The sequence below is a fragment of the Stereum hirsutum genome (genome assembly GCF_000264905.1).
Source record: "Stereum hirsutum FP-91666 SS1 unplaced genomic scaffold STEHIscaffold_13, whole genome shotgun sequence".
NCBI lineage: Eukaryota > Fungi > Basidiomycota > Agaricomycetes > Russulales > Stereaceae > Stereum > Stereum hirsutum.
Genome location: NW_006763143.1, coordinates 1295267 through 1316699, shown reverse-complemented (window position 1 = coordinate 1316699; position 21433 = coordinate 1295267). Strand labels below are relative to the sequence as shown.

Below are 21433 nucleotides of genomic sequence, written 5' to 3'. Positions count from 1 at the left end.
GTGTGGTCGACTCAAGCGTAGTTTACAGTTTGCACTGCGTGATGCATATATACGATACACAGGGAGCAAACGTTTCGCGACTCTTCCTATCCTACCTGCGACAAGCGTCGCATCATACATTGGTCAGATAGTGCTTGATAGCAGAGGAAAGCGAATCACTCAGGCTGTCGAGTATAGTCACCTTTACTTCAGCATACAAAGCGGGGACATTTTCATATATCCAGGGTAGCGACCGCAACCTGATACGTTTCCCCTGATAAGTAGTCAGAAACCGAAAAGTGAGCATACCATCATTCCATACGTAGAGAAGGTATACAGACAGGCCAATGTATTCACTATGTCGCTTCTTCTTCATCATCTTCTTCGGCATTGTCATCCTCAATATCCTCTTTCTTCCCACTTGACTTACTCTCCTTCGTCTGTTCTGCAGTACCAACTGCATCTTTCCATCTTGTCAACTCGTCGCCAGTCTTCGCCCTGGCTTCGGCGATAGCAGCCTTCAGAGCGTCATAATGAGCTCTGTAACCTGTTGTGTCCGGCCCATCAGGAGCTGGAATGGAAAGAGGAAAATCATGGGTAGCATTTGGATGGAGTGAGGTGTCTATAGAGCTTCCAGCTGGAGGATGGAGGGCGTATGTGATGGTGAGTGACCACGACATGGTAGTTGAAGAGAAACCTGATCACCTGCGCCACAAACTCCAGGTGCCACGCAACTCAAGAACCCGGTCCGAATGCCGCGCACGTGCATATTTTTTGGTCTTTCCGCGTTCTGATTGGTCCGTCCTGCAGTCTGACTCTTGCCCTCACTGCAATCTGTCTCCGCTAGCGCTGCTCTCTCTCTCTCTCTCTCCACGTCGTTCACGATGGTCGCTGCCAGCTCATAGCCGCTTCTCGTGATTTCTTTGGCTTTTTTTCTAGACCTCTAGACAGACCTGTTTTCTTCCTAGACGATTTTAGACGATATCATCTGGAACGACTTGATATCCACAGCAGTCCTTGCTCAGTGTTTTCTGGCACATCCACCAAATAATCTAGACATCAACATTATAAGTTGTCGCTTCTGGAATATAATGGCCACACTCACAACTAATTCGTACTCGCGCCCGACGGCCCCGACATCGAACCTACCGCCTCTGAACCGTTTGTCCACAACGACTTGTGCCCAAGTTCAGGCAGCGCTGTATAATCTTCGTGCCCTGTATTTCCCACCATCTACACCCCAACCGCCATCATCATCGCTCGTCGTCGATAGCCCGCTTACCCTTCATAAGCGATCTGCTCGGAAGCGAAAGCTAACGCACGTCGACGAAGTGCCCGACTCCGGTTATGCATCTGCAGTAGAAGAGGAGGATGAGGAGGATGAGGAGACAGTAGCTCCCGGTGATGGCCAAAGTCGTTGCACTGATGACGAGAAAGATGTATCAGAGCTTGACATGCTCCGCTGCGACGCTCTTGAACGCAATTTTGCTATCAAGTGGCTAACAGGCTTCGCAGCTCGTGCAGACGTCTTCCTTTCTTCCGCCCCGTCAGCATCCTCACCCTCATCGCCTTGCGATTCTCAAGACACCGACGATACCCGCGCGGCCTTAATTGACGATGCGGCATCTCTTCTCTCGTCGTTCATGCATCCGTTAACCTCATCGGAAGAAGATGAACCAGAACCCCCAATAACGCGCTCATTCTCCTTCCCCTTCGAACCATCATCTTCCCTGTCGAAATCATCCGCCCCTCCTACAATCGATGTCGAGCTCAACGATGCACCACTCTTGAACTCGGATCATACTTCAGTGGGTCTCCAGAGCTGGGCTAGCTGCATTGTTCTCGCCGAACGAATGTCCGCCCGACCATCGATATTCCTTCCGAAGCCAACATCCCTCAAAGGCAGTCAGCGTCTGAGAGTTCTAGAGATCGGCGCGGGGACAGGACTACTGAGCATTGTCACCGCTAAGATCCTGTCCCGTTCATCATCATACGTTCCCAAACCAACCATCGTAGCGACCGACTACCATCCTGACGTTCTCGACAACCTTCATCGGAATGTCAACACCAACTTCGCCTCTTCATCCTCTCCATCCTCACCCGATACCGCCGATCTATCTCCGATTTTCGTCAGCAAATTGGACTGGGAAACACCCGAGCTTGACTGTGCCCCGTTGAACGAGCCATTCGATATCATCTTTGGTGCAGATGTGGTCTACCATCCTTCTCATGCCCAGTGGATTAGAAACTGCGTCGAGCGCCTTCTTCTTCCTCCCATCCAAACTCCATCGCCATCCGATACCCTATCATACCCCTCGGGCAATACGATTCAAGTCCAAGGAGGTGTTTTTTGGCTCATCGTGGCTCTACGTGCGACAGGCAGACACGAGGGAGATGCGGATACCGTCACACAGGCATTCCCGCCAGTCAGCAGCTTGCCCTTGGACGAAGACCATGGGAGGGATCCGAGGGTTGGTCAGTTCAACGGAAGAGTGAAGTACGAGTTGGCTGTCCTAGAAGAGGAGTCAGTGGGAAGGCTGGAAGGAGGTGTTGGCAGGGCTGATGAAGGTGGATATAAGCTGTTCAAGATTGGTTGGGTACCTGTGCGGTCGCTGCAGCAGGGCTTGTAATGGGTGGAGGCTTCGTTTCAAGGCCAATACATAATATCGTCACTCATTCTATTTTTCCTTGGTCTCTTTTCTACGTTCTTTCCTGGTCTAGCATGATAGTTCTGTCATTGGTTCTTCTGTTGTAATCGTGTTTTCTTGTTTTCTGCTGTACAATTTTACGTCCCTGAAAAGTCTTGTCGATCCATGTGTCCCTCAGCGGGCCAGGAGCAGAAACTCAGTACGCCCGTCCCACTCTTTTGGCCCCTCATCCATCGCGACTATTTCTCTTGTGCTCACTCTAGAAGGTTTAGGCTCTCGAGTTCCTCCAGGCGATCATACCTATGCCTGCCCAAGCCAATGGTTCAGATGTGTGGCGGTGTGACTCCGGACTCTAGTCAGTCATGACCCGCTGTACCGGAATCGCCGCTCAACACGCCCTCGAGTCTAAACTGCTCCGCTAGGAAATCGGCAGTCGCCGCTCGCAAGTTCAACTTATACACCACCCTGGGCGTACTCCGCAAATTATCTGTGTGTATCGACAACGACGCTGCTCGACCTTACTAAATGCCACTTCCACGCTTGTCATCTGGACCCTTCCAGATGTTCTCTTATCATTGAATCACGCCGCTCTATCTCACATTCCCTGTGGTCTTCAACACCTCTTCGAGCTTTTTATATGTTCTCTGCTTCACCGTCCTCCACATAAGCTCTACCTCCCCCGAAGTGCCCGGTTTTCTCGAACTACTCTCACGTCGGTCGTCCAGACTGCTCCAGGCGCTAGTCGAAGCTCAGGAATCGCCATATTATATCTCGTATGTCTTGTGGTCTCTGCTATACATTTATATCTCAAGTTCAACTCTTGCGATACGATCTACGTGCCTTGCAGTATCGGCCTTTTTCGATACGCCACTCCCACATTTGCCATCTGGACCCTCCAGACGCTATTCCGAGCATGAAGCGCAATGCTCCGTCTTGTCAGTCTTATGGTCTCTCCTCAGTATCTCTCCCTATCTCTTAAGGTCGTACTCTGTTACCCGACTTTGTTAACATTCGGAGCCTTCATCGAGCGAGACGTACTGTATAAGTAAATCATAACGCCACGGTTTGTGAAGAAGGTCCCTTTCCCTTGCAGATCTTGCGGTGTGACTCCGTATTCTACAGACGGATCTACGCCCACCTACCAATCATCCTTATTCAGGCAATAAAACACCCACCCATTCTTGTTCGTCGTTAAAAAGGCGATCGTATATAGGAGTCCCGGTAGATCCAATAACATTCAGTGACCAGACATGGGATTGAGACCAAGATTTTCCGCCTCGACTTGCTTTCATGACAACTTCTGACGAATTTTGGTATTTTGGTGACTTGAACCCGCTTCATATATATATGAATGGTACAACATTAATCTGAATGTGGTATGCTAGTCATGCTGGAACTACAGAGACGGCCCGCATCCCACCAACGGTCCACTCGCAAGATACAATCGAGCATCCCCCTTCAGTCACGATGGTCGACTCGGACAAGAATAAAAAATGTATAAGAAGCTCCACCAAGAATCGGTCCCGCATTCTCCTCTGAGGCTCACATCCACGCACGATCCTCAGAGTCGAGCATCTGTGCCTGTTGAATGATGAACGTGAGAACATAAGGATGAGCATGGTGGGCGCAAGTTGTGCCACATTTGTGGCGAAAGCTAGTGGGGCGGACTTACGACGTCCTTGACTGGCCTGGGGGTACTGCGGTCAACGGTGAAGCGATCTCTCCTTCTTGATTGTTCAGAGGGTGCTCTCCTCGCACGATATCCCCATGAATGAGGCCCACAGTTCTTTGAAGGCTATTGGAAGGGTAATACGGGCATCAGAATCACATGCGCGAGACGTCTGAGGACCGAAGGCGAAGGAAAGATAGTTTGCAAGGAGGATGTTGCAAAGAAGTTGACGTACGGGCGGAGGATCCTGGGAAGAAGCCTGTCCATCGAGCTGCGTCAGATGAGGGGTACGAGTGCGCGACTTCGACCTGGCGGTGTTCCTAGACCATCCGCTGTTATCTTCGTCCAAACGGTAGTCGTCATCCTGCATCATAGGAACCACCCATAGTAGGAATGAATGGAGAAGAAGCAAGGATGTTTTCGCGAGATTGATCAGAACAGAGTCGTAGAATTGGTATAAAGAAGAGAGAGATGGACTGACCTCTTCGATATAGTTAGTCACCTCTTCACTACTGCTACTGCTCGACGCCGATTCGGAGTACGGTGGAGGGGAAAGCTCGTCGTAGGGGGTGAAGTCAAACTAAAGGCAAGTGGGATTATCATTACAGAGGGCATGCCTGGCAGTGGCAACGAAGGTACGTACAATGGTGCTGCATTCAGAGTCGGGCGTTGGTAAGGCGCTGCTTGGACCATTCTGCGGTCGCTGTGGATAAAATGTGAGGTTTTGTAGCAGACAAATAGAGCGGAGTGTGACTGACGCTTCTCAACGACGAGACGAGTGCTCGGAATGCGCCGGACTTTGGGGGTTGGCCGTTGACGTTGTTAGTATGCTTAGATGGAGACTAGGTAGAACGTAAAACATGGACAGTTAGCATCAAGAACATGCAGAGGGCCAGTCCGGGAAGGAACGATCACTAACCATGGCCAGAATGTTGTGACAGTACTCAATTGCAATGCAGAAGTCGAACTCGGAGCTGGAAGGCGTCGAGGTCGGATATCAGTCGGGTTCTGCGAGGCTCAAGTTCGGGTCTTCGAATGAGTGCTTGCTCCCAGAATCGCAGACGCCTGCTCCTCTCATATACAATCCACCCCTAGTCACGAGTTATGCCCCTTCATCTACCTGTTTGTATCACTGATGCCATTTTCGAGCGTCAGGCGTCAGGTCCAGGTCGGACGACGGTCAGCGAGTTCCGGGGAAAGATCAATTATAGACAGAAGTACAATGTATACCGAAATATGCGCTCGATTCAATCGCCGAAGCGTCCCAAGTGAACGGAAGGGGTTTCCTCGTTGAGATCTCGCGTGGATACGCGTTAGTCGTGTGCTTGTTTCACGATGAAGACTCAGAAGGGTTTTGTAGCTTGGCGGAAGCCATGCTGTCGGGGGACGGGACAAGCCAGTGAAACGGGGCTTATGCGCGGGAGTAGTGGTATCAACGTTTCGATTTGGGTATCATAATCATGATGCTCCTCCGCGAACCGTGGACGAGGACCAAAAATCGCCAGCAAAGAAGCCGAGGACGAAGCGCTGAGGGGGGCCACAAAAGCAGCATACGGCATCTCAAGGTCCAGAGCCGGCAATATGGAGGACGAATAGAGTACAATTGGTGGAATAGTTGACGTATCGCCTGCCCACACCCATGACTATATGCCAGTTGGACATTGACGACATGACCGGTCACCGGCACGCAGCTCACAAGGCTCATACATATCAGTTGCTATAAACGGAAGGATATTCTGAGCTCGCCGACCTCACCGCGAGTTTTGGAATCTATCTCAGAGCCGCTGACGGCTCGATCGCAAATGGACAAGAGAGGCAAACGGCCACCTTACCTGCCAGATAAGAAACCCGAGGATGAACCAACATCGATGCGCGATGCGTAAATAAAGACAACGACCGCGAGCTCAAGTCTCCTGGGAGGGCTATTATTAGAAATACACAAATCTCCGTTTGACAAGCGCGCCGGTCTTCCCGCTGAATGTCGAGAAAATAACAACTGAAAAGAGCAAATGACATTGTCATCCCATTGCCACAGCCTCGTCAGGATCTTCTCTCAGCATATTCACAGAATGACGAATGGTGCGAGCACTGTACACACATACGTGCGACCTTCTGCGATTTACGGCGCTGACCGTAGAGCAGGACATGAAAAGCAAGCCCACGACCATGTCTCACAGTGAGTTGCAGGAATAAACAAGCCACCCTCCGTATATGGACTTGAAAGAACAGCGCAATCAATTGTCGCACTCGGTGCAAGCGGTATGCAGGAAGGAAGGCGACACCAGGGCTCTCGACAATCAGATGGATTTCTGGTTCATGCTCGGGCTTAGTGATTGCATGGATCATACGCGGAAGGCAAGTAAAACATGAGGAGAAACATAAAAAAACACACGAGACCACTCGCAAGCCAGAATGGACGGATAGCACCAAAAACAACGACAAGGATGCATTTTAGATGGTGGTCTCGTAACGGACAGGGACGATGGTCTGAGGGGTGTTGTCGGCGGAGGCCTTGACGGTGTGGGCTTCCCGGGGGAGGATGGGGAAGCGCTTCAAGGTGACGCGCTCTGTGGCGAAATCCAAAGCAAATCAAGACGAGTTCGAGGAAGGTATGAGTAGATATATTACGCACCACCCTTGGCCTTGGCAGCCTGATGACCCTCGTGGTTCGACTGGACACGGTCCAAGAACTCCTGCCTGCACTTCGAGTGCCTGATATGCTCAACACGGATGTTTACGCGCTTCTCCATGTAACGGTTGCCGACTACCTTGTGGATGATGATCCCGACGGCGTGAGGAGTGACGTTGTAGATGATGCCAGTCCGCCTATTGATATATCTGTGTCAGCCTAGACACAAAAGCTAGGAAGTCGATAAACGCACCCGTGGTAGTACTTGTGGGGCATACCCTTTTGCTGGGCGGCATTGGCCTTAATGTCGACAATATCACCAATCCGGTAAGGAATCAGGTAAGTCGAGAGTTTGATGGGTCCATGCTCTGTACATCGAACGTTCAGCTCGCGGCATTACAACTGAAGATGGGGCTAACGCACCCTTGAAGCCCCTCTTGAACATGTGGCGCGTACGCGCGCGGTAACCAAATGAGTGAGGCATCTTGAGGACTACATCGTAAGGTCAGCACTTCTGCAGTATAAATTGCTGGAAAAGACGGCGAGCTCACGGTGGGCGTCGGTGTCGGGATCGGTGCTGGCGGCGTGTAGACACTAACTGCAAAGTTTGCGTGACCGGCAAACTCCGATTGAGCTTTACAGTTGTGGCTGAAGCGCGACGGGGAATTGTTTGCCACCGTTTGGTCATAGTGATCCAGAAGGCGCGAGCAAGACCGTCCGTCCCGACGTCCACACCATCAAGACAAAATGCCCAGGTATTCGTCTCGTTTATACGGTCTGTGTACTTGGTTGTGCTGATAGACGTTACAGGGCACCGAGAAACCACTCGAAGACGTGAGCTTTTGATTCTTCTTTAGATGTCTCTTCAAGATCCACCTCTGTGTGGAGGGTGTTCACGCTGCTGATACAAGCCGTGCCCCATGTTTATTCATTAAACAGCTACAAGGTCCCTCGTCGACCTTTTGAATCCGCCCGTCTCGACGCCGAGCTTAAGGTCAGTCCCTGAACATACAATCTAGCTCCAGACCTTATTACTCATATGTACGCGCTTCAGCTCGCCGGCGAGTATGGCCTCCGCAACAAGCGCGAGATCTGGCGTATCTCCCTTGTCCTTTCCAAAATTCGTCGTGCCGCCCGTGAGCTTTTGAAGCTTGACGACAAGGACCCGAAGCGTCTCTTCGAGGGTAACGCCCTCATCCGCCGTCTCGTGCGTATCGGTGTGTTGGATGAGAGTCGCATGCGTCTCGATTACGTGTTGGCCTTGAAGCTCGAGGACTTCATGGAGAGGAGGCTCCAGACCCAGGTCTTCAAGAGTGGATTGGCAAAGAGCATTCATCATGCCCGTGTCCTCATCAGGCAGCGACACATTCGGTACGCCCATTCCCTTCTCTTTGTTCGATACTCCGAGTTCTGTGAGTATCGGCATTTTGTGCCGTTACTGAGCATCACCTTCTTTGTGCAGTGTTGGCAAGCAGATCGTCAACGTCCCTTCCTTCGTCGTCCGTCTCGACTCGCAAAAGCACATCGACTTCGCTCTCACTTCGCCCTATGGTGGAGGCCGCCCCGGTCGTGTCAAGCGCAAGCGTGCCGCGGCTGCTGCCAAGAAGGAGGAGGGCGGTGATGATGAGGAGGAGGACGAGTGATCGACGTCTGTATTCTGGCTCTCCCTCTCCACATGTCGACTCTGTTTTCCTACATATCATCATTATGTGCATATGCTGTATGCAAAAATCCATGGGTCTAGTAGCGTCTTCGTCTGGCAAAGCGTCGTTTGGCGAAGCATGCGTCAATAACGCTTCGCGTTTTCAACCCTCGTTCATCCCCGCCGCTGCGATGCTGGCAAACCATCGTGTTGTGTGTAACCTCAGCGTCGAGATTCGTGTAAGCAAGTGATATGTACATTTCGAACTCTCTTTTCTGTTGACCCTCATAATCGGCCAGGCGGTGCTTACAACGAATCCAAAACGCAAACATGATACATCCTCAATATTTCGAGAACAAGAATTGTCTTTCATACTAATAGGTCAAAGGAGCAATTCCTTGCATTTCCAAAAGCTCGCCACATTCTGTAACTAACGTGGTCTACGTGCCTCTGCAGAGACATCATTCTACATGTTCGTAGAGTAACATGGGCGATGCTAAGAGATGCTCGCAATGTTCTGACAAGCTGATTTTTATTTACAAGACTTTGTCGTGTGGCAAGCCTGATGGACGCCACACAATATCTGTTTACATAATCAGACTGTACAGTTGTTCTCAGCCACCCGGAAAGTGCCATGGCCACATCCCAGAACAGGAACGCTACCTTGCTCACTGTACGCCCCAAAATCCAACACCATGTCTAACGATCTCGAGTGGCTCCTTATCCGTGTGTGTACTACTGCTATGGTAGCGAAGATGATGTACTGACTTTTCGTGATTTTTATGCCCAACAGAAGCAGAACAGCTTCCTTGTGAAGCGCCTCCCGGAAGGGCCCATCTTCTCTAAGGAGCCTGTGCGTTTGTTCCGTTCGTTTGCATACCCTTGCATGAAATCTCATTGTATGGACGTTCCTATGTTTTTTCCTTGCTGGCTTTCTATGCGTTGAACGACTCAGGGCAACCTCCTTAGCCTCCACTCGCACAAGTACTCCGGTGTCGCTAACTCGAAGGTCAGCATTTCAACTCCAACACACACGTGAAATATGTTCCCAAAGCTCACTATTTGTTCGGGTTATCTAGGCTGTTCTTGTCCGCGAGTCCCCCTCCGGCATCCAGATCATCACCAAGAAGAAGGATGCTTCCCCCAACGCTGTCCGTGGCGCACTAGCAACCACCACCATCAGCTCCAGGACTGGCCCACGGAGGGCTGCTGGCATTGCCTCTAGCTTCGCCAAGCGCGGCTACCGCGCTGATCTCCGTGCTGTGAGTCTCTTCTCATTTTCATCTCATGTCGTTTCGTACTCTTTCCTCTATTCCCTGCTCTCTTTTGTCACATTTCCCTCGCAACACTCTTCTATCTACAATACATAATCTTCATCCATATTGGTTCTTGTTTCTGGTACCGGGGTTTAAGAAGGTAATACGGAAAGACGCACTCTCGTTAGAACCCACTGGACTGTGCCTCTGGTGCAAATGAAGGATGGGCGTGGACATGTTTGCAATATCGAACCCCGTCCAGAATATGGAGCCGATCAAACTCCCCTGGATAGCTCGCCAATACGCTATCGGATTTCGTCAGACCGCTCGACGCGATAGTCCGACGATTTGGCGATGACACTTCCTACTTAATGTCCTTGTTATCCGTACCATACTCTTTCTACGTGAATGGTGTCGTTTTTCTACGTCTTATGTCGTTTCGGCTCTCATCTTTTCTTCGGATGGTATTGCTGACCGCTTGTGCTCTTACCCTTAGGCCACCCTTGCCCGCGTCTCTGCCCTCGCTGCTACACAAAAGGAGCCCAAGGCTTCGCCTCCCAAGAAGGTCCGTGGCAAGAAGGCCAAGGCCGTCGCTGTTGAGGAGGACGCATGAGCGTAGCAGGGTCCCAGTGATGTTGTATTTCTGAGCTTTCTCGACTTCGCATTTTTTTTCTTTTGCGTCGAGCGTTATGTCCCCCGCTTTGTTTTCGACGTATGCACATGAATATGACCATGCTCGTTTGGCGCAATCTGGTTCGAACAAGAGTGCTGAGCGAAGGCTCTGAGTCCACAGGCGCAGTGTTCGTCACAATGACCTGCTATCAGTTATGAACTTGCTATTGATACAGAATATAAAGAATATCGGGAAACCGCCAACATACAGGTACATGTAAGTATCGTACACCCCACAGAGATGAATATACATATTTGATGTCCACAGAGGTCCACAGCCTTCATGCTATTCTTACACCATCGCTCCGCTACTCTTCGTAGCCTCGTGTATGGAGCGCCGTCTCATGAACAAGCTCAAGCGAGGAAACCCTTCCCAGCTGGCTGGGCGATCCTCTGTCCGGCTCCATGTCCGCTCGCGTTCCATGCCTCCTTGCTCGGCCTGTTCTCCTCCATTTTCCTTTGCGCATTCTCCCGTAGCTTCCTCTCGCTGTCATGCATCCCGTGCGCCTCGCGCTTCTTCTCCCTCCTTGGCGGTTCCTCATCGTGGTGAGGTACATGGTGTTGTGGAGGAGCTTCGGCCTCGTCTTCTTCGACTTCGCTCTCTAGGTCCATATGCTCTTGGTTGAAAGACGAGGGTGCAGAGGGACGAGGGTAATCGTCTGGGGAGGCGGCACGGCGAGGAGCTTCGTCTACAGGGCTTCTGTAAAGATACGATGCCTTAGACTATTGAACATTGTGAAAGGGTTCGCACTTACGTAGGTACATGTGGCCTTATATGTGATGAGGGTAGAGAGAGACGACGACCTCCAACGCGCACTGTAAAGCGAATAGGGGCTTTAGTCTCCTGCTGTGGAAAGGCTTATAAATTAGGCTCACTGGCAGCTGGGTGTTGTGTGTTGACAGACATGATTGTATGTGAATTAGGAGCAGCTACGAGTCTGCCAAAAAGATTTGTTTGTTTGTGAGAGAGTTGGTTGTGAGTGGGTTGTTGGGGATGACGCTGGTGAAGAGGGAGAGCTCGGGGCGCACCTCGGATTATATATGCCAAGATTGCGGGGAAGAGCCACGCGAGCGGAGCGCGTGACGTCGTGCCGGCGAGTTCCGTGGCGCCACAGTGACACCCTTCTTGTTCCGGAATTTCCGTGTTCGAGTTCTTCGCTCCAGACTTGTCTCGAGGTCGCTGGGCCGCATCTTCAGACAACAACGTCAACCGTCTTGAACCGTTCTCAGCACAGCCCTATTTGCTCTCGGACGGATTTTAACTGGGAATCTCTCTGCGAGTGGTGTCTTTATTGTGTCTGCTTAGGTTAGCCGAGCCGGCTGAACATCAAATTGACCGCGACTTCAAAGCCGTCTGCAGGATTCCGACCTTCTGGGAACATTCAGGTGAGCTGCAAAGCTATTTTACGACGACATAGGCTTTATTCAACTACGGTACGCTCATTCGACATTGGGCCATAGCTTATTCATATATTATCTTCGTCCAGCCAACCTGTGTCATCGTCGCCACACTCATTCGCCCCAGTGAATAATCATGGGTAAGTTCCTCAAAACTCATCGCAATACGACTCAATAGTTGAGGCTTACTTTCCTCTGCTACATTACCAGTAAAACCAGAAACCGCAAGGCCCAACACTAGGAAGCGCAAACGTGGCGAGCCAAAACCCGTGCTTCCCATCCCTCCAGAAAAACGACCTATTCACACTCCTTGGATCGACACTCTTCCTGCTATGGAGTACGAATCTAAGGAACAGAGGTACAGTTTCAATAGCCTCATTCACTCACATTACCATGACCCCAGTTAAAGAGGCTTTCTCCTGGCTTGCGTGAACAGGCTACACGACGAGATCGTCGCGCACGCATCGTACATCCTCCCCACACCTGCCGAACGTCTGGCTCGTCAGGCTCTATACGACCAAATAGCATCCGTTCTTGTGCGGGGTAAATGGAGAAACGCGAAACTTCATCTGTATGGGAGCATAAGCACGGACCTGTGCTTACCTAGATCGTAAGCAGCTTTCATCCCGTTCACGTTTTTTCACCGCTCTCGCGTGTACGCTATAAGGGTCTCAGTTCTTTAATGCTTATTATCCAGTGTACTAACTGAGAGTTGACATGATTGCGAACAGAGACATGGATCTCGTATTTGAGATCCATCAAATCGCGGACACACAAGAAGCCTGTAAGAGTGTGCTGTTCGAAGCGAAGCGGTATCTCTTCGAACAACAATACCTAGCAGAAGAACTATTCGTTGTAGCCCATGCGCGAGTCCCCGTCCTCAACATGGTATCTCACCCGCAAACCGGTTCGCATCTAACCAATGACCGCCTTCGTTCTCTGTTCACCAGGCTTATTTTCCATGATTGTTGATGTAGGACGCTTCAACGTAGATATCACCGTCAACGGCGCAGACGGTGTGCCTACCATCGCACCCGTGAAAGAGTATTTGAAGACTATGCCTGCTTTACGTCCGCTTGTGCTTCTCATTAAATCCTTGCTAGAACAACATGGGCTGCATTCGGCGCAGTCGAGCGGACTGTCGTCCTATTGTGTGATCTGCATGGTCATCTCATTCCTGCAGGCTCGTCCCACCCCTCCCATTAGCAGACAACGTTTACTGACAATCGAATTTGGTTGTAAAGATAAATCCAAAGAAGAGGCCACAGAAATGGGTTGATGACCCAGTGGCATCTGAATCTTTTGGCTGGTTACTTCTTGACTTCTTGGAGTACTACGGCGTCGAACCACGAGTACCCGAGCGACCTCCGCGCGAATTGCCGCCTGTCTCGCAAGACATAATTGACCTTACTTCTACCCCGACCCCTCCTCCAAGCGAACCTTCGCGGGTCTCCAAGGGCAACGATACACCTGTCCCTGTCAACGAACCCGAAGCCGCAGAGGAAGGGGAAGTTCCAAAGGACGAACACAATACCGAGTCCGAGGCCCTTGAAGATGATGTGAAGGAAGAAACGTTCGACCCATCGAATGGATTCCCGTACATGACGCATTACATCTCCGTCCGCGAGGGCACTCTATTATCGAAAAAGAAGAAAGGCTGGCTGAGAGAAAATGTATGGGAGAATGGGCGGTTATGTATTGAGTGTCTCGTCAATCGAGGTCAGTTCGTTTCCTCGCTCAAATTCCACTATGCTGATAGAGCTTCTGGGCCGTAGACAATGACATAGCACGATCCGCAGGGAAGATTAAAGCTGTGAGGCAGCTTTTTAGAGAGGCGAAAGCGAGGTTGGAGCGTGCTACGTTGGATGGTACTGGGCACAATATTCTTGGAACGATCATCGGAGTGACGCAGGAGGTATGTACCTTTTCCCTTGTTGCATTACCTTTCACATCCTTGAAGCTCAATTTCTATCGTTGATGCCGCAGACACTTGACTTTCGCGAGAATATCAGAACTCTCGTTGAACAAGGTAGGATTCGACCATTTGCTGAGGCACAGGCTCCTTCATCAAGTTGGAGCTACAACGATTCCCGGAACCGAAGTGGGCATTCGCAATACAATAATGCTCAGCGTACAGGAGGGGGAGGTTCGAACTACAATGGCGGCTTTTGGAGCGGTGGAAGGAGCGCACCTCCAGCATTTTCAGGAGGGAGGAGTACTTCAAATTATAGTAGAGGTGAAGGCAGTCGAGGTAACGAAGGAGTCTACAAGAGGCAGAAGAGATGAGAAGTGAAGGAGAGTTTACTGACGAGTCATTCTCCATTATCTTGTAGACATCTCTATCCTACGGCACATCTGTAGCTTTCAGCCTGCTTATACCTGGGCTCTGTAACACAATTTATCTTGTTTTGTCGCGCTTTCAGACGAGTTCTCCTAGCCGCTCTGTCGAAGACTGGTGTGGCGCGCCACTGCGGTGTCAGTGCGATCTACGCGGCTTGGCAATGAATGCCAAGCCTTTCCCGGACCACCGCCCTGCTGGCCATCCGGACTTCCGGGCTTTGAAATTCCGTCTTCCCCTGGTTCCTCCCTCTCACAGAACTCTCTCCGTGTTCATTCAATCTCGTTCGACACAAGCTGCCATCATCCCAGGCAGAAACTGCACTGCAATGCACTTTGTAGAAGTAGACACCCGGTATTCTTTTTGTGGTTCGAGCTAGTTTCTCGATTTAGTCGAGTCCATCGGCTTCGAGCGCCCTGCCCCGATCCACCTCATGCTTGCTGCCTTCGAGCGGTCAAATTAGCCCGCTCGTCATCGGAGCTCCTACACCAGACCGTGAACAGGCTGTCTTGACACAGCGTTATTGCGTTTGCATAGGGCCTGCTGGACAGACTTCTTACTGCAAAGAGGCGACACAAAGCAAGAAGACGGGACGATGATCCTGAATTGACCTGTGGTAGCAGTCGGCGTTTGGTCTGCCTGGTTATCACGATCATATTGCCCTGATGGAGCTGGCAATCCGCCTTGAACAAAATCCGTTTCACTTCTATCGGCTCAACATGGCGCTTACGGAGCCTCGTCAGACCTATAAAGTACCTGACCTACCCCTGCGGCAGTCTACCCTCCCCCTTTCTCTTCACCCCCGCTCTCGCCTTTGGGTCTCTGTCTCTGTTCTTCCCCTCAGAGCACTCAAAACAGCTTGAAAACGCTGCAGCAGGATGTTGCCCTTCGTCATCCTCGCCGCTCTCTTGCCCGCTCTTGTTCTTGCTCAAGATGGTAGTATTTCAGGCCCGCAGAGCTCGTCGGAGGCTGCTGGGTATTCTTGTGACTCGTCGCAGTGCCAGTTGCCTAACTGTAACTGTGCTAGCACAAGCCCCCCGGGCGGACTATCGCCGGTGAGTATCGTATATTACTTCCAGGATTTGGCGGGTTGGTGTAATGTTGCATGTCAATCTGGCCGGCCTGGAAATATGTGCTGACTACGATATCGCATGTATAGTCGGACGTCCCCCAGTTCGTCGTCTTCACCGCCGACGATGCCATCCAATCCTATACTCTGGATGCTGTCAATCAATTCCTCGCCCATCGCCAGAACCCCAACGGTTGTCAGCCCAAGATGACTTACTACACCTCCATCAACTACACCAACTTCACCCTCGTGACGGACTGGTATGTCGCTGGTAACGAGATCGCGGACCATACGTGCGTACTCCACTCCTTCTCCCGCTTGCGCCTTCCCCACATGCTTCCCATCACCACCGTGATGCGGACATGTGGTGTCGGCCTTGCACACTAAAACTTACTGTGTCTGTTTGATATTTTCTGCAGGATGACCCATGTCGGTACGCCTCCACAAGACGAACTTGACGGGAACCTCATCGCTCTCAATGCATTCGCTGGCATCCCGCTCTCGGCCATCAAGGGTTTCCGGGCGCCTTACCTGAACTACACAGTTGATACGCTGAAGATGTTGGCGAACACGAGTTTCACGTACGATTCTTCCGCTAGCGCGTCTCTACCTGTCACGGAAGATGGCACGGACGCCTACTGGCCGTACACCCTGGATAACGGGATGGCGAACGACTGTCTGGCTGTTGACAATATGTGCAAGGGAGAGCCGAAATTGCCTGGGTTCTGGGAGATTCCGATGTACGCTTTCTTCGATGATAGGGGAGATGCGGGTGTGCATTTGATGGACCCTTGGCTGTGAGTATTTGTTTCGAAGTCTTCACCAAACAAACCTGACCAGCTCTCTGGGTCGTTAGGGATGCCGCTAACGGGGCGAGCACCGTCAACGATTCGGCCACATTAGAGTATATGAAGAGCACCTTCACCGCTCATTACAACGGGAATCGCCAGCCTATCGGTCTTTACACTCATCCAATTCATCTTGCCGTAAGCTTTTTTTTCTCACACCCAAGAATGATTAACCTTCTCATCCTTGTAATGTTCCTGTAGACAAACTACCCTGGTGTCAGTGCGCCGACGAGTACCATCAACATGATCAACTCGTTCCTCGACTGGGCCCAATTGCAGGACAACGGTATGCAGCCCTTACTTCGTGCAGTCCGGTGTGATGTACTCATCGTCCTTGTGTGGTTTAAGTCTGGATTGTCTCTTCCGAGCAACTTCTCTCGTGGGTTCAGAACCCGACGAAGATCTCGGATTTGAACAACCTCGACGTCCTCAAGTGCTCTACTCCCCAAGTTAGCGACAAGATCTGCAATGGGATGCCCACGAATGAAGAGGGTCTTCTCAGTCATTGTGCATTCTCTGACTTCCCTTGGTACACTTGCGTACGTCGTCCTACCAAATGCTGCAAGCAACCAAGCTGAAGACCCTGCTCTGTTCTGTAGTACGGTTGCCCGACTGACCAGCCTGCCCCCTCCAACCCGAACCCTCCTCAGGACACGTCGACCAGCCAAGCCCGTTTCCGACGTAAGACACTCTTTCTTATCTTCGTTCTACTTGTGCTCATTTTTTTGGATGTACCAGTTCCAGCCAACTGCTCGACTGCCTTCTGGGACCCTATCAAGGGCGAATGTCTTTGCACCTCGAGCAGTTGCGCTTTCGTGGACAACTCCAGGCCCATCGGCGTACGTGTACCGTCATTCAGTATCTCTTCCCGTAACTTGCTGACACCAATATCTGCCCGTAGCCCAACGGAGCCAACCTGACAGGCGGAGGCACTGGCACTGAGTATAACTCGAGCTCGCAGGCTAGCAGCACCGACTACACTCCCTTCAACGGTAGCGGTGCACTCCCTACCTTGCCCAAAGGTGTTTGGCCTGCTGTTTTCGTGGGTGCCCTCGGGGCTGTGTTGGGCATGGTGGGCATCTTGGCGAAGATGTAAGATCGTCCAAGCGTTAGCTATGTTGGATGCGTCTGTACATTCCTTGGAAGACCCTCGCTTCTTCGAAAGGGACTTCTCCATGGACTTCTGTGTCAATTGGTTCGATGTGGATAATTTGTCGCGGTTCTTCGTTTTTATTCTCCACTTGGTCTGGTTTGAACTCTTCGCTTTTACTCTAGTTAACGTTATCTCGTCGTTCTTGTGTCTCATCGGACTTTGCATCCGCATATGGACTTCCCCCCTCACCTCTGTCCGCTGTACCAATCATACTTCACGTCGCACGTCGCATACTTCCCTCATGTCCGTATGGGCACTCCCGCTCACTTCACGATAAAAACCGTTATTTCGACTCCTCACTCCTCACCTAGCACAGTCACCTCTTTATACCACCTACCAACCTCCCTGGATATCCCACCACCCCCGCAGCACGTCGCGAATTTAGGTTCAGTTGTGTACGCTTGAATTTGTCGTTCGCTCGTTTGTGCCGTTACCCTACTTGGCTGTTATGAACCCGGATAATGACTATTGATCGTTTTTTTCGACGGAGAATATGGGAACCTGGGACGAAATGGCGTCCTCATCGTGTGGCGCAGTCCGAAAAAGGATTTGGTGGATGGCCGCAAGGTGCCGAAGAATTGAAAGCGCTTGCGCCGAACGTTTGCATCCTACTCTGAGTCTCAGCGTTCATTGCCTCTAACGGAGATCAAGCATGCACTCTCAGAGTTTCCCCACCGAGATTCTCGCCGAGATTTTCTCACACTGCACGGTTGATACTGGCCTCGACACGGACTATCCATTCGAACCTCACGACATCATCCTCAACCAAGCGCCTCACTCCCTCACTCGCGTCTCCTCCCGCTGGCGATCCATAACGCTAACGTCCCCACGACTCTGGACATCGCTCAGCCTTCCTCTTCTACCGAGAACACCCGAATCCATCGAGCTCTTCCTTGCTGAGCTTCAGCTATGGCTGGCACGGTCGGAAATGCTCCCTCTGTCTTTCAGAGTGCATTTTAGCGCCTACGACGTCTTAGGTTCCCAGGAACAAACCTCACTCCAGCAGGTGAGGCCATATATCATACGTTATATGCAGATCCTGTCGCAGCACTCCCATCGCTGGCTCGACGTGTGCTCCAACCTCAAATACGCGCGGGCATCGTCAGACGTACACCCATTCCCAGGTCTATCCACAACTCCATTACTGCGAAGTTTTGCGCTATGTGCTCCTACGTTGCACACGCTCTCCCTAGGCAATCCGAATCCCGTAGTCATTCCGGACCAACCCATAGTGTCGTATTTTCGTCCCGAGAACGCGCCACACCTCCGTCAAATCATTCTTGACCATCCGTCCCTTGCGCGGTGTGTCCTACCATGGATACAGCTCACAAAGCTGCATATGGCCAAAGGAAACTACCCTGATGCGCAGGGTTTTATGCGGAACTTGAAGGCGTGCACGAATCTCGAGGAACTGCACATCTCCTTTGGGACTGCCAGAGGTATTCCAATGAACTCTGATCAACGTGATACAATCGTCCTCCCATCCCTCCGACGATTGGATGTAGACCTGAGCACGACCTCAAACACGATGTTCCATTTCTTTTTCGACACGCTTCAAACCCCTCGTCTCGAATCTTTGGCTCTCACCACGGGATATTACTTGGACATGGCATATCCTGAGGTCGGTGGTCCATTCCGGACATATCGGATAGAACAGTTGCATGACGCGTTCAAGAAGTTTATGGGTCAATGTGGGGAATCGCTGAAGGAGTTGGAGATGGTGGATCCAGTCGAGACGATTCGGGTCCTTGTCGACGTACTCAGGAAATTGGAGAACCTCGAGGTACTCGATGTTCACAGCCAGGCACTGGCTCCTTCGATACTCGAAGCTCTAACATCACGCACACCCAACGAGCCTACGGGCGTGGGCAGCCCAACCCCGGTGCCTATCCTTCGATCAGGCGTAGGAGAATTCGCTCTTTTGCCCTCGCTAGGCGAACTGCGATGTCAAGGCGTCCCTTTCGATCTCTTCGGGTCCGACCCTGTGGGCGGAGCACCATTCTTCAACAATCTAGGGAAGTTCGTTGAGTGCAGATCGGCTTCCCGCGCTGCCTTGGACCTAGAGGCGTTTAAAGTCAGGCTTGGGGGAAGGTTGCGTGAGAGGATGAGAGAGGATTGTGCGAAGGTATACGAGAGGCTGGAAGCTTTACGGGGCGAAGGAAAGCTGTGTCTAGAGTCGATGTGAGATTGTATTTTCTTGACAATGCGAGTCGTACTGTACATGACTAGTAGCTTTGTGCCTTTGATCTGGACGTGTTGTATTTTGGCCATTCTCGTTGCTGTTATTATGTCGTGAATCCGCGCTCAACGATGCGGCGTGGCGCGAGTCATCTCTGTTGAGCAGTGGGCTGCAGTGGGCTCAACGGAACTTGCCGCGCAGTCACTTTGTCCTCGAGCTTGCTTCTTCAAAACCTCTATCTCGACACAAATTGAACATGAATCTCATCCAGTGTTTACCCGCCGAAACCCTCTCTGATATCTTCTCGCACTGCACGGTTGACATTGGCTTCGACCCGGGGTATCCATTCGAATCCTACGACATCATCCTCAACCAAGCGCCTCACTCCCTCACTCGTGTCTCCTCCCGCTGGCGCTCCATAACACTGACGTCTCCGCGAGCTTGGACATCGCTCAGCCTTCCTCAGCTACCGAGAACACCCGAGGCCATCGAGCTCTTTTTTACAGAGCTTCAGACTTGGTTGAAGCGATCAGGGGTGCTCCCTTTGTCTTTCAGAGTGTATATTAGCGCCTACTTCCTAGGGTCGACGAAACAGACATCCCTCGCACAGTCAAGGCCATACATCGAACGTTACATGCACATCCTCGCAGAGCATTCTAGCCGTTGGCTCGATGTGTGCACGAACCTCAGCTATACGCGGGTGTTGCCGGACATCCATCCTTTCCCAGACCTATCCTCGACCCCTCTACTTCGAAGTTTTGCCATGTATGCTCCTTTGATGCAACCACGCCGTCGAGGCAACGACAACCAAGTCATAATATCCCGCTTCAATCGCAAAAATGCGCCACATCTTTGTCGAGTCTATCTCGACCATCTGCTGCTCTCGCAATGGGTATTACCATGGACACACCTCAGGAAACTCCATATGCACACCCAAGCCTGGGGAGACGATTTCGATGCAGAGGTCCTCATGCGCAATCTGAAGAAGTGTGCGCGTCTCGAGGAACTCAGCATTGATTTCGTCTCTGTCAAAGGTCCCCCGCGCCACTCGCGCGGTCGCAGATCGGTCGTTTTGCCGTCTTTGCGAAGGTTGGAGGCGAACTTGGGCCACTCGAAAGACAGGATGTTCCATTACTTTTTCGACACACTAGAGACTCCTCGTCTCGAACATCTCATTTTAACCAGCGGCGATCATTTGAACTTTAACTTCAGGTTTTCACCAATCAGTTCGCGGACGTATCTACCCGGAGAGGTGCCTGCCGCGTTCGTGAAGTTTGTGGGACATTGCGAGGAGGCGTTAAAGGAACTAGAATTGGCAGACGATGTCAAGATGGAAGTGTTGGTGATGGTGCTAGAGAAGCTGAAGAACTTGGAGGTCCTGAACATTTCGAGTCATACATTGGCACTTCGCGTCTTCGAGTACTTGATATCACCATCATCCAACGAGTCCACGTCGAGCCTACAACTACAATCTCACCTCGGATCTGGACCAGGCTTTGTGCCTGCGCTCAAAGAACTCCAATTGCAAGGCTACATCCTCGCATCTGATTGGGATGCCCCCGATCGTCCGAGAGAATCTTCTTTCGCCAATTATCTGGCGCGGTTGGTTGAGTCGAGGGCAGTTTCTCGCTCCTCCTTGGAGCTGCCGCAGGCGTTTAAGATCAGGCTGTGGCGGAGCTTGCTGGAGAGGATGAGAGAGGGTGATCCAGAGGCATACGATAGGCTAGAGGTTTTGCAGAGCGAAGGGAAGTTGCGTCTTGAGTCAATCGATGCCTAAAGTTTTACTGTTTAGTTCGTTGTTGGTGTACTTACTTCAGTATCTGGTTTGGGCTCGTTTCACTGATATGGGTATATCGTCGCTGTTCATAATTGCCTTGCGTTCATACCGAACAGGTCAATTGCATCTTCTCTGCTTTGTATCACTCTATGTGGTGATGTGTCTCGCCTCATGAT

At 51.3% G+C, this 21433-nt stretch overlaps 11 protein-coding genes across 11 annotated transcripts; 7 read left to right on the top strand and 4 right to left on the bottom strand.

Annotated features, from left to right (window-relative positions):
* Positions 1–5: 5 nt before the first annotated feature.
* On the bottom strand, positions 6–676 carry STEHIDRAFT_123962 (uncharacterized protein). The gene is made up of 3 exons (XM_007307582.1): positions 321–676; positions 182–253; positions 6–95 (listed from the first exon to the last, which is right to left on the bottom strand). The coding sequence occupies exon 1, from the start codon at positions 657–659 to the stop codon at positions 336–338; it is 324 nt and encodes a 107-aa protein (XP_007307644.1). The 5' UTR covers positions 660–676; the 3' UTR covers positions 6–95; positions 182–253; positions 321–335.
* Positions 677–1010: 334 nt separating this feature from the next.
* Positions 1011–2788, top strand: STEHIDRAFT_101846 (uncharacterized protein). Its single transcript, XM_007307581.1, has 3 exons — positions 1011–1392; positions 1426–2405; positions 2484–2788. The coding sequence occupies exons 1-3, from the start codon at positions 1071–1073 to the stop codon at positions 2607–2609; spliced, it is 1428 nt and encodes a 475-aa protein (XP_007307643.1). The 5' UTR covers positions 1011–1070; the 3' UTR covers positions 2610–2788.
* Positions 2789–3440: 652 nt separating this feature from the next.
* On the bottom strand, positions 3441–5218 carry STEHIDRAFT_113657 (uncharacterized protein; the record flags this gene model as incomplete). The annotated part of the gene is made up of 10 exons (XM_007307580.1): positions 3441–3529; positions 3666–3765; positions 3803–3962; positions 4174–4208; positions 4300–4422; positions 4532–4660; positions 4778–4876; positions 4940–4999; positions 5055–5138; positions 5216–5218. The coding sequence occupies 10 exons, from the start codon at positions 5216–5218 to the stop codon at positions 3441–3443; spliced, it is 882 nt and encodes a 293-aa protein (XP_007307642.1).
* Positions 5219–6747: 1529 nt separating this feature from the next.
* Positions 6748–7409, bottom strand: STEHIDRAFT_133459 (uncharacterized protein; the record flags this gene model as incomplete). The annotated part of the gene is made up of 4 exons (XM_007307579.1): positions 6748–6863; positions 6929–7122; positions 7179–7293; positions 7349–7409. 4 exons carry the CDS (start codon positions 7407–7409, stop codon positions 6748–6750), a joined length of 486 nt encoding a protein of 161 aa, XP_007307641.1.
* Positions 7410–7733: 324 nt separating this feature from the next.
* On the top strand, positions 7734–8568 carry STEHIDRAFT_63153 (40S ribosomal protein S9; the record flags this gene model as incomplete). The annotated part of the gene is made up of 4 exons (XM_007307226.1): positions 7734–7759; positions 7865–7919; positions 7980–8296; positions 8388–8568. Coding segments are annotated over 4 exons (579 nt in total), but the record flags the coding sequence as incomplete, so codon positions are not given.
* Positions 8569–9262: 694 nt separating this feature from the next.
* Positions 9263–10412, top strand: STEHIDRAFT_34397 (uncharacterized protein; the record flags this gene model as incomplete). Its single annotated transcript, XM_007307167.1, has 5 exons — positions 9263–9295; positions 9361–9420; positions 9523–9576; positions 9647–9829; positions 10320–10412. Coding segments are annotated over 5 exons (423 nt in total), but the record flags the coding sequence as incomplete, so codon positions are not given.
* A 215-nt stretch (positions 10413–10627) lies between these two features.
* STEHIDRAFT_170803 (uncharacterized protein) lies at positions 10628–11483 on the bottom strand. The gene is made up of 3 exons (XM_007307578.1): positions 11372–11483; positions 11251–11311; positions 10628–11195 (listed from the first exon to the last, which is right to left on the bottom strand). Exons 1-3 carry the CDS (start codon positions 11400–11402, stop codon positions 10850–10852), a joined length of 438 nt encoding a protein of 145 aa, XP_007307640.1. The 5' UTR covers positions 11403–11483; the 3' UTR covers positions 10628–10849.
* Positions 11484–12029: 546 nt separating this feature from the next.
* STEHIDRAFT_141268 (Nucleotidyltransferase) lies at positions 12030–14307 on the top strand (the record flags this gene model as incomplete). The annotated part of the gene is made up of 8 exons (XM_007307577.1): positions 12030–12033; positions 12104–12251; positions 12330–12503; positions 12625–12800; positions 12871–13076; positions 13138–13612; positions 13669–13808; positions 13880–14307. 8 exons carry the CDS (start codon positions 12030–12032, stop codon positions 14177–14179), a joined length of 1623 nt encoding a protein of 540 aa, XP_007307639.1. The 3' UTR covers positions 14180–14307.
* A 483-nt stretch (positions 14308–14790) lies between these two features.
* STEHIDRAFT_83725 (uncharacterized protein) lies at positions 14791–17774 on the top strand. Its single transcript, XM_007307576.1, has 9 exons — positions 14791–15286; positions 15391–15593; positions 15720–16097; positions 16157–16286; positions 16350–16434; positions 16497–16687; positions 16748–16829; positions 16887–16987; positions 17050–17774. Exons 1-9 carry the CDS (start codon positions 15110–15112, stop codon positions 17242–17244), a joined length of 1542 nt encoding a protein of 513 aa, XP_007307638.1. The 5' UTR covers positions 14791–15109; the 3' UTR covers positions 17245–17774.
* Positions 17775–17953: 179 nt separating this feature from the next.
* On the top strand, positions 17954–19486 carry STEHIDRAFT_170801 (uncharacterized protein; the record flags this gene model as incomplete). The annotated part of the gene is made up of 1 exon (XM_007307575.1): positions 17954–19486. One exon carries the CDS (start codon positions 17954–17956, stop codon positions 19484–19486), a length of 1533 nt encoding a protein of 510 aa, XP_007307637.1.
* Positions 19487–19736: 250 nt separating this feature from the next.
* On the top strand, positions 19737–21257 carry STEHIDRAFT_160128 (uncharacterized protein; the record flags this gene model as incomplete). The annotated part of the gene is made up of 1 exon (XM_007307574.1): positions 19737–21257. One exon carries the CDS (start codon positions 19737–19739, stop codon positions 21255–21257), a length of 1521 nt encoding a protein of 506 aa, XP_007307636.1.
* Positions 21258–21433: the final 176 nt, after the last annotated feature.